The 8,972-nt window shown below is 55.8% G+C and overlaps 1 protein-coding gene across 3 annotated transcripts; it reads left to right on the top strand.

The window, feature by feature from the left end:
- Nucleotides 1-486: 486 nt before the first annotated feature.
- HSP90AB1 (heat shock protein 90 alpha family class B member 1) lies at nt 487-6,712 on the top strand. 3 transcript variants are annotated; one of them, XR_012774808.1, is made up of 12 exons: nt 487-827; nt 913-1,059; nt 1,248-1,454; nt 1,738-1,897; nt 2,101-2,234; nt 2,749-3,069; nt 3,493-3,658; nt 3,853-4,043; nt 4,298-4,445; nt 4,719-4,987; nt 5,105-5,175; nt 5,435-5,569. XR_012774808.1 is itself a non-coding variant. In XM_075496180.1 (12 exons), the coding sequence occupies exons 2-12, from the start codon at nt 913-915 to the stop codon at nt 6,402-6,404; spliced, it is 2,187 nt and encodes a 728-aa protein (XP_075352295.1). In that variant the 5' UTR covers nt 491-827; the 3' UTR covers nt 6,405-6,712. The 3 variants fall into 3 exon arrangements, 2 of the variants coding, with proteins under 2 accessions (XP_075352295.1, XP_075352296.1); XM_075496180.1 differs by lacking the exon at nt 5,105-5,175 and adding an exon at nt 6,295-6,712 and having other exon boundaries at nt 491-827; nt 5,435-5,768; XM_075496181.1 differs by lacking the exons at nt 487-827; nt 913-1,059; nt 5,105-5,175 and adding an exon at nt 6,295-6,712 and having other exon boundaries at nt 1,336-1,454; nt 1,719-1,897; nt 5,435-5,768.
- Nucleotides 6,713-8,972: the final 2,260 nt, after the last annotated feature.

Raw genomic sequence — 8,972 nt, forward strand, 5'->3', positions numbered from 1 at the left:
TATCTTATTGCCCTTAGGCACTAGAAATACAGCGTACCCAAACACCCATTTCCAATGGGGAAAACGGGCCTGCTTTGCTCTCAGAGGCTGACAGGATCCCTCCAGCCTGTCTTCCCCTCCAGAACCTGTGCCCTCCATCTTGTCCCCTCCTCATCCGCAGCGCCCCTGGTTATACCCAGCCTCAGGGGACCCGCAGCATGGAGCTGGCACAGCGGGCACCCCCTGGGGCTGTGCGGACCCCCGGTTCCCTGCCCGGGCCCGGAGCCTGCGGCCGATGAAGCACCGCCGGCAGCACCGCCCCTGACCCCTGTGGAAACCTCTGGAAGCGGCGCTCGCACCACTGTCTCCTCACGACGGTGTTCCTCCGCCCCTGCCCGCGGAAAATAGTCCCCCGCCGGGGCTCCTCGCCGCGGCGCTCGGAGGGCCGCGGGGACCCGCGGCCCTCCGAGCGCCGCGGCGAGATGCCCCGGCCGGCAGCGGGCTCGGCAGCGGCATGGGGCTAAGGGATGCGCGCCAGCCTCCACCATGGCCGCCGCCGTTAAACGGCAACGCATACAGGCGCCACACCGTGTCTTGCTGCGACACCCGGGGCGGGGAGCGGCAGCGGGGCCGGGCTGTACCGTGACCAATGGGGCTGACAGAAGCGGGTGGAGCAGGCAGGGCCGGCGGGGAGGTGCGTTCATGAGGGCGGTGGGCGCCGCGAAGCTGCAGCAGGACCCAGGGCCGTTTTAAGGCGGAAGGAGACGGCGGGCGGTGCGACCCCCGTGCCGATAAAAGGCGGCCGGCGGCACCGGTAGCTCCTTTGCCGGTCCCGCACGCCTGTCACGGTAGGAGCTCTGGGCCGGGCCGGGCCGGGCCGGGCCTGGTGTCCCCGTTGTCCCCTGGTGCTATCGGCGTGTGGTTGCCTTACAGATGCCTGAGGAAGTGCAGCACGGGGAGGAGGATGCAGAGACCTTCGCCTTCCAGGCGGAGATCGCCCAGCTCATGTCGCTCATCATCAACACTTTCTACTCCAACAAGGAGATCTTCCTGCGGGAGCTCATCTCCAACGCCTCCGACGTGAGGCCGGGCCCTGTTCATCCCTGCGGGAGGGCTCCTTTCTCTGCTGGGGGGCTCGGGGGAGGCTGGTGTCTCTCGGGGGTGTCCAGGGAGAGGCCGGTGCCTGGGCGGCCTGCGAAGCTTTTGCTGGGGGAGGGAGGCCGTTGTTGAGTAGGGAGGCTGTGGCGAGCATCATCCTTCTCCCCTAGGCTCTGGATAAGATCCGCTATGAGAGCCTGACAGACCCCTCCAAGCTAGACAGCGGTAAGGACCTCAAGATCGACATAGTCCCCAATCCCCGGGACCGCACGCTCACCCTGGTGGACACTGGCATTGGGATGACAAAAGCGGACCTCATCAACAACCTGGGCACTATTGCCAAATCTGGTACCAAAGCCTTCATGGAAGCCCTGCAGGTGGGTTGTCTTTGGCTGCATGGGTTCCCTAGGGCCTGGGCCACAGGCTTTCACTGGGGTATAACCCCAGCCCTGCTGCCTTTTTTGCTGTGGGAGCTATTGGCCTACCTGAGTGTGCTTCCTCACCTCTCCAGCAGCAGGGAGGAGCTGGGGGTAGGGCTGGCTGCCTGTTGGTGCTTGCCCCTTTTTCTCTGCATGCTGACCCAGATCTTTGCTGCTGTGTATCAATCACAGACATCTCCCGTCTCCTCACTGGTCCATTAGGCTTTCTCTGCTTTCACAGGCTGGTGCAGATATCTCCATGATCGGGCAGTTCGGCGTGGGTTTCTATTCTGCTTATCTAGTGGCTGAGAAGGTTGTTGTCATTACCAAGCACAATGATGACGAGCAGTATGCTTGGGAGTCATCAGCTGGGGGCTCCTTCACCGTCCGGACTGACCATGGTATGTGTTGTACAAAACCAAGCATATTTCTCTGCTAGAAGCACCCCTTTTCCTGGTGCTCCCTAGAGCTGGGCTGTGTTGTCAGTCATGCTTGTTAATGTGAGGTGTCAAGTAACAGTTAGGCTCCAGGAGCTGTTCCCACTTGCTCTCTGCCTTTTAACACTATGCCTTGAAACACTAATGTTTCTCTGCCCACGCTATAGGTGAGCCCATTGGACGGGGCACCAAAGTGATCCTGTATTTGAAGGAGGACCAGACAGAGTACTTGGAGGAGCGGCGTGTCAAAGAGGTGGTGAAGAAGCACTCCCAGTTCATTGGCTACCCCATCACACTCTATGTACGTAAGGGAAGGATTGTGGGGACCTGCTGGAAAGCTGGGGGCAGGGGTGGGTGGTGTTGGGAGCAGGAGCCCAGAAAAGGGCAGAGTATGGTCTCTTCTGTTCCCTTCTGTAGCTCCTGGCTGCCAGGTATTGAGCAGTGGTGCTCCCAGATTCTGTGGCCAGAGGTGATTTGAGGCTGGGGGTGAGGTGGAGGTGGTGGGTATCCAGCCACACTTTTGGCCTTTGATCTATGCAGCTGGCGGTCAACTAAACCAGCCATGGAGGGAGGAGGGTTTCCTGCCCCTTTTCTCATCTTCTCAGGCACAGCTTTTGGTGGCATGAGCTGTGGGCGGACTTTAAGGGCTGATTTCAGGAGAAGCCCTAGTTCCAGGTGTTGCATTTGTTGAGCCTTGTGTTACATCAGGAGGACACCCACTTGTCTCATCTGGAGCAAAAGGATTCCTGGTAATGGTTGCTTGGAGCTAAATCTGAGCTTATGGCCCTGACTCTTCCTTGTCCTTTTCTCCACAGCTGGAGAAGAAACGTGAGAAAGAGATCAGTGATGATGAGGCAGAGGAGGATAAAGATGAGAAGGAAGAAGAAGAGACAATATCCAAAGATGAGGAGAAACCCAAGATCGAGGACGTGGGCTCTGAGGAGGAGGAGGAGGAGGAGGGAGACAAAGGCAAGAAAAAAAAGACCAAGAAAATAAAGGAGAAATATATTGACCAGGAGGAGCTGAACAAGACCAAACCTATTTGGACTCGCAACCCCGATGACATCATGCAGGAGGAGTATGGCGAGTTCTACAAAAGCCTCACCAATGACTGGGAGGACCACCTGGCTGTCAAGGTGCGTGCTAGGCCACCCTGGAAGAGACAGAGGGCCTCTTTCCAGCCCATATCCAGAGCCTCACATGGTTGTGCCTCAGTACAGGATTGAGGGCTCCAAGGCCACTCGGTGGTGCCTCAGCCTGCACTGCAACTCCTGTGCAGGTGGTGGGGTTGGCAGTGCCAGCCTAGTAGCAGGACACGAGGGTGTTTGGCCTCAGAGAAGCATGGTTCCTCTGTCCAGGCCTGCTGGATGCCAGAGAGCCCTGGCACATGGGGGGCACTGGGGCTGAGGAGGGGGAAATGCAGGCTGCTTGGATGCTGGAGACCCTGCTGTGCCCCCTGCCAGCCCCAGTGCTGAGGAGCAGCAGTTCAGCCTGCCTGCAGCGGGTCTTGGGGGAAGGAGTAGCACCATGGCAGCTGTTTTTCCTTCCTGGCTCTGCAGCACTTTTCCGTGGAAGGGCAGCTGGAATTCAGGGCCCTGCTCTTCATCCCACGCCGTGCCCCTTTTGACCTCTTTGAGAACAAGAAGAAGAAGAATAACATTAAGCTGTATGTGAGGCGTGTCTTCATCATGGACAGCTGTGACGAGCTCATCCCTGAGTACCTAAGTAAGAGCCCCTTGCCTCAGCCTCCCAGTGTGGAGCTGGGACCCCCACAGCCTGTGGTAACGCTCCCAGTACAAAGTGGCTGGCTGAGGCACTGGCTGGTGTGGATGCACAGCAATCAGTGTCTTAGCACTTCTCCTCCTGTGATGAAGTTCAGAGCTCCTAACCTGACTCCTGTTTTCATTTCCCCTACTCAGACTTCATCCGGGGCGTTGTGGACTCTGAGGACCTGCCTCTGAACATCTCTCGTGAGATGCTGCAGCAGAGCAAGATCCTCAAGGTGATCCGCAAAAACATTGTGAAGAAATGCTTGGAGCTCTTCTCCGAGCTGGCAGAGGACAAAGAGAACTACAAGAAATTTTACGAGGCCTTTTCCAAGAATTTGAAGGTGAGCTGGGCACCCCTGACCGTCTGCCTGAGGAGCAGGCTTGTCCCTGTGCCATGTCTTCTCTGTGTGGGTGATAGGGTAGAGAGGGTCTCGCAAGTGCCCCAGAGAGCCTTTTGTGGGCAGCTAGCCCCTCTGGTTGCCCTAGGCCCAGGGCTCAAATGGTTAGGGCGTGGGCAGAGATGGCTGTGCCTCGGGGGTGGCCAAGTGCGTGCAAGTCCCCTCGTGGAGACTTTATGCATCTCTTCTGCCCCCAGCTGGGCATCCATGAGGACTCAACCAACCGAAAGCGCCTTTCGGAGCTACTGCGTTACCACACGTCCCAGTCAGGCGATGAGGTGACTTCGCTTTCAGAGTATGTGTCCCGTATGAAAGAGACCCAGAAGAGTATCTACTACATTACAGGTGAGCCAGAGCTCCTCTGTGCCCTAGTGAAGTGGAGGTAGGCTACCTGCCTACCAGCCCTAACTTAAAGCAAATTTTTTCCAGGTAGGTCCTGCTGCCTTCAGCAGGCCCTCCCTGCTGAATCACAGCCCATCCCTGGGGGCTGGGGAAAGATCACCAGGCCTAGAGCTCTGGCTGCAGCCAGTTTTATACTAGGGGCTCTGAGCGACTGGCGCTGTTTGTCCTGTTGTAACCAGCTCTTACATCTTGGTGATATCTCATTTCTACACCCAGGGGAGAGTAAGGAGCAGGTTGCCAACTCAGCCTTTGTGGAGCGTGTGCGGAAGCGTGGCTTTGAGGTGGTGTACATGATTGAGCCCATTGATGAGTACTGCGTGCAGCAGCTCAAGGAGTTTGATGGCAAGACCCTGGTATCAGTCACCAAGGAGGGGCTGGAGCTGCCTGAGGATGAGGAGGAGAAAAAAAAGATGGAGGAGAGCAAGGCCAAGTTTGAGACCCTCTGCAAACTCATGAAGGAAATCCTGGACAAGAAGGTGGAGAAGGTGAGATGGGCAGGGAGCTCAGCTCAGGGCTGTGTCCTGGGCTGGAGGGAGGAGGGCTGGGCCCTCCACGATGTAGGCAAGTGCCCCAGCTCAATGCATGCCTCTCATCTCCTGCAGAGGAGCCGCTAAAGGAGACTGGAGGTCCCAGCATGCACTGCACCATCTTGCTCTAAGCAGCCAGGCTGCAGGTGAGGGGCACTGACCCAAATACGTGCATTGATGGGAGAGGGTAAGTGTGGGAAACATGCAGTGGGTGCTGAAGGTGCTGGCTGAGCTGTCCAAACTGGTCTATGCAGCAGTCCTGGAGCTGCTTGGAGGATCTCTGCTTGCTTTGGGGTGTCCCTAGGTGAACCTGGGGCAAAGACCTGGGGTATCATGTGCTGTGGCTGGGCCCAGTCCAGGGCATATGGGGGGCCTTGCTCAGCTAACGCTTGGCTACATTGGCAGGTAACTATCTCAAACCGGTTGGTCTCATCTCCGTGCTGCATTGTCACCAGCACCTACGGCTGGACAGCCAACATGGAGCGCATCATGAAGGCTCAGGCACTGCGGGACAACTCTACCATGGGCTACATGATGGCCAAGAAGCACCTGGAGATCAACCCTGACCACCCAATTGTGGAAACCCTCCGCCAGAAGGCTGATGCTGACAAGAACGACAAAGCTGTCAAAGACCTGGTGGTGCTACTCTTTGAAACTGCTCTGCTGTCCTCTGGTTTCTCCCTGGAAGATCCCCAGACCCACTCCAACCGCATCTACAGGATGATCAAACTGGGGCTTGGTAGGTGTCCATGGAGCTTCTCAGGTGTGGAGCAGGTCCTGAAGCAGGTTAGCTGGGCAGACTAGCATGTAACTATCTTGGGGTAGGGGAGAGGCCAGTAAGGGAGCCATGCTGGTGTGATGTGCAGAACTGGCTGTGTAAGGTGGCTTGGGGCAAGTGGAAGCATGGAACAAGGTACTTTAGGAGGGCTCAGAGTGGACTGTCCTGTCCTCCACAAGGCCAGGATCCACCAGCAGGCTGCTCAGATGGCAAGCTGAGGCTTTTCAGTTCTTCACAGTGAATGTCAAAAGTTTGCGATGGGAGATGTGACCTGGTGAAGCAGCTTGTGCTTGCAGCCAACTTATGTCTCCAAACTGGCTTTTTAAGGCAAAAATGTAAATGAAGAGGTGCTGTGGCTTGGTGAAACTATTGGATGCTAATAGCCCTGTCCCTCAGGCTGTGGGCAGGAGTTCTGGGAGGCCGTTCCTCTGGGATCACTTGGTGTCACTTGGAGGCCTCACCTCCTTCCTTTCCTCCCCTCTCCCAGGCATTGATGAAGATGAGGTGACTGCAGAGGAGCCCAGTGCAGCTGTCCCTGATGAAATCCCCCCTCTGGAGGGAAATGAAGATGCATCCCGCATGGAAGAGGTAGACTAAAGTAGGAGGGAAGCCTATTCCCTCACCTGCCAGGCCTCTGCCCCACCTCATGTCTGCTCAGGCAGGGGTCTGCTCCCACCAGCTGCTACTGACTCCTTGGTGGTGTCTCTTTTTTGGGATGTTTGGTTGGTGTTGTTTTGTTTGTTTGCTTGTTTGGGTTTTTTTTGGCAGAGGGCAGGAGGGCATGATTCCCTGTTTGTCAGTAGTGAGTGACTCAGGCAGCCTGAGGCCTGTCTGTTCTGTGTCTTTCTGCTTGTGTAGGAACAGCTGATGGGGAGCGGAGGTGAGGAGGCATCAGGCTTTCCCCTCTGTCCTGTTCCTCACCCCCCCCCCCCCCCCCCCCCCCGGGGTCTCCCATGTTCCCAGTAGGCACCAACACTGCCCTTGTTCCATCAGGGTGGGAGAGCCCTTCCTCTGAGCTGCTGCCTCTCCAAATCCCCAGGGTGTAGGATATTGTATTTTAGTTGGCTTGGTTATTTTTTGATTATTTTTCTGTTGTTTTGTTCTACTGGAATTAAAGTATCAAAGAATGTGGTTTACACAGTGGGGTCCCTTGTGTTTCATGCCTACTATATGGAGGAAGGGGTGTCAGCCTGTGCCTGAGGGTATCAGGCCACTGGTCTCTCCTCTGCCCTGACTGTTTTTCAGAGCCCTGCTTTAGCTGATCTCTACCCCTTCCCTGCCCAGCCACCATGAAGTGGGTTGGAGAAACACATGACCTGCTGTGCAGGTGGGGTCATCTCCAGTGGGCTGTAGTTGTCCACCCAGAGCACTGCGTGCCCCATAGCCTGGGAACAAACCTTTCCAATCTGCATGTGTCAGCTGGGCAAGCTGTGCTAGGACCTGGGCCTGCACTGCTGCTGGCTGGTCTGATCTGAGTGTCCCCGGGGGTGGGAGCTGTGGCTCAGGACTGTACTTGAGCTGCCTCCCTTCAGCTCTTAGGCCAAACTGCTCATGCTCTGTGCTCTAAACTCCACCTTTCTTCCTACCTCCAGCCTGTCCTTTCTGGGCTTCTGCAGCCCTGGGGGGTTTGGCAGTATCTGGCTACCCTCTGGCTTTTGCCTGTGTCCCAGATGACAGAGAAGCCTGGGGCATCACCTCTGATTCATCTGCCCCTTGCACTGAGCTGACACCCCATGAGTGGGGCTTGTCACCCTTGGCCACAGCGGCCTCTGGGGTTTGGCAGGGGAAAGTGACACCAACATCAAGTTCTGTTGCCGGCTGCTTGTCAGCAGCCACAGGCACAAAATGGAGCGGGCTTTAGCCAGTATCCATCTTCAACAGGGAGGGAGGAGGCAGAGCCTGCTGGAGTCCCTCATTGCACACCAAGGCACCTGTGCTGCAAGTGTGACAGCTGTTTGGGTGCAGGCTGCTAGGGCAGTGCTGGAGCTGAGCTAGCGAATGCCTTCAAGGGTGGTTTTCTTTCCCTGAGATAGGAGAAAAAAAATTGTTTAAAAGTAAGATTTCTCTCTGGAGAGGAAAGTTTTGCCAAATAACAAATCAGTAAAGTCAATTCTTCTTTTTAACTTAGAATGTTTTGGGAATTTTTTTTCCCACTAATATTTTCTTTAAATCTACATTTAAATTAGAAAAGGGATCCCATTCCTAACCTGGCAGACAACCTTTTTTTTTTAATAAAAAAAAATCTATTCCATTTTCAGTCTGTCAGCAGATGGTGGGGGCAGACATTTGGGGGAATTTGTAGAGGAAAGATGAACATCTGTGAAGGCTGCACAGGCACTTTCAAGAGCTCAGAGCTAGGAAAGCAGCACTGGTAAAACTGCTGGAGAGCCAAGTGCTTTGAAGCCTGGGCTGTGCTCAGCACCAGCTCTGTTATCCCTGCAGGCTCAGCTAACTCAACACTGAAAAGCAGCTCCTGTCCCTAGTCCCGTTCTCTTGTCTCTCCTGTAGCTGCTCCTGAGTCTCCCCTTTCTTGAGCTCTGTTAGTCCAAGGTCCTGTCTCTGACCCCAGACCTTGCCATGACCAGATTGCCTAGGCCTACAGACAAGGTTTTTCACCAGGCCTCCCATCTGTAGTGGGATGTACCATCCACTCCCCAAGCCTCCCCTGGCTCTTGTGTGGGGCCTGTGGAGCTGGTGTTGGTGCAGATGCACCCCATAAAGGATGGGGTCTTCCAGGGCCTTGCTACAGCACTGGTAGCCCTGGTTGGCAGGTGCTCAGCAGGTCTCTGCACCATCTTTAGCTATGCAGGCTGCAGCTACACCCACTGGGGCTGCCCAAACTGCACCACACAGGGAACCCAGAAGCCAAACCAGAATCAGGCTAACAGCTCCTCCACCTGCCCACCAGCATAAGCAGAGGTCCAAACCCAGCTATGCTCCCCTGTCATGTGTGCAAGGATCTTGTTCTCAGCTGCTGTCAGGGTCCAACCCTGGCTGATACCTGCCTGGGTGAAGGCAGAGGTTTCCTATGTTTGGAAAGGAAAGACAGGGCTTTGCTGCCCCACAGAGACCAGGGACGGACACAGGAAGGGTTGGGAACTCTCCCCTCCTTCCAGGTAAAAAGAAAAAAACCAAACCAATAAAAATGAACATTTACCCCCAGGG

Source organism: Mycteria americana, chromosome 3, assembly GCF_035582795.1.
Source record: "Mycteria americana isolate JAX WOST 10 ecotype Jacksonville Zoo and Gardens chromosome 3, USCA_MyAme_1.0, whole genome shotgun sequence".
Lineage (NCBI taxonomy): Eukaryota > Metazoa > Chordata > Aves > Ciconiiformes > Ciconiidae > Mycteria > Mycteria americana.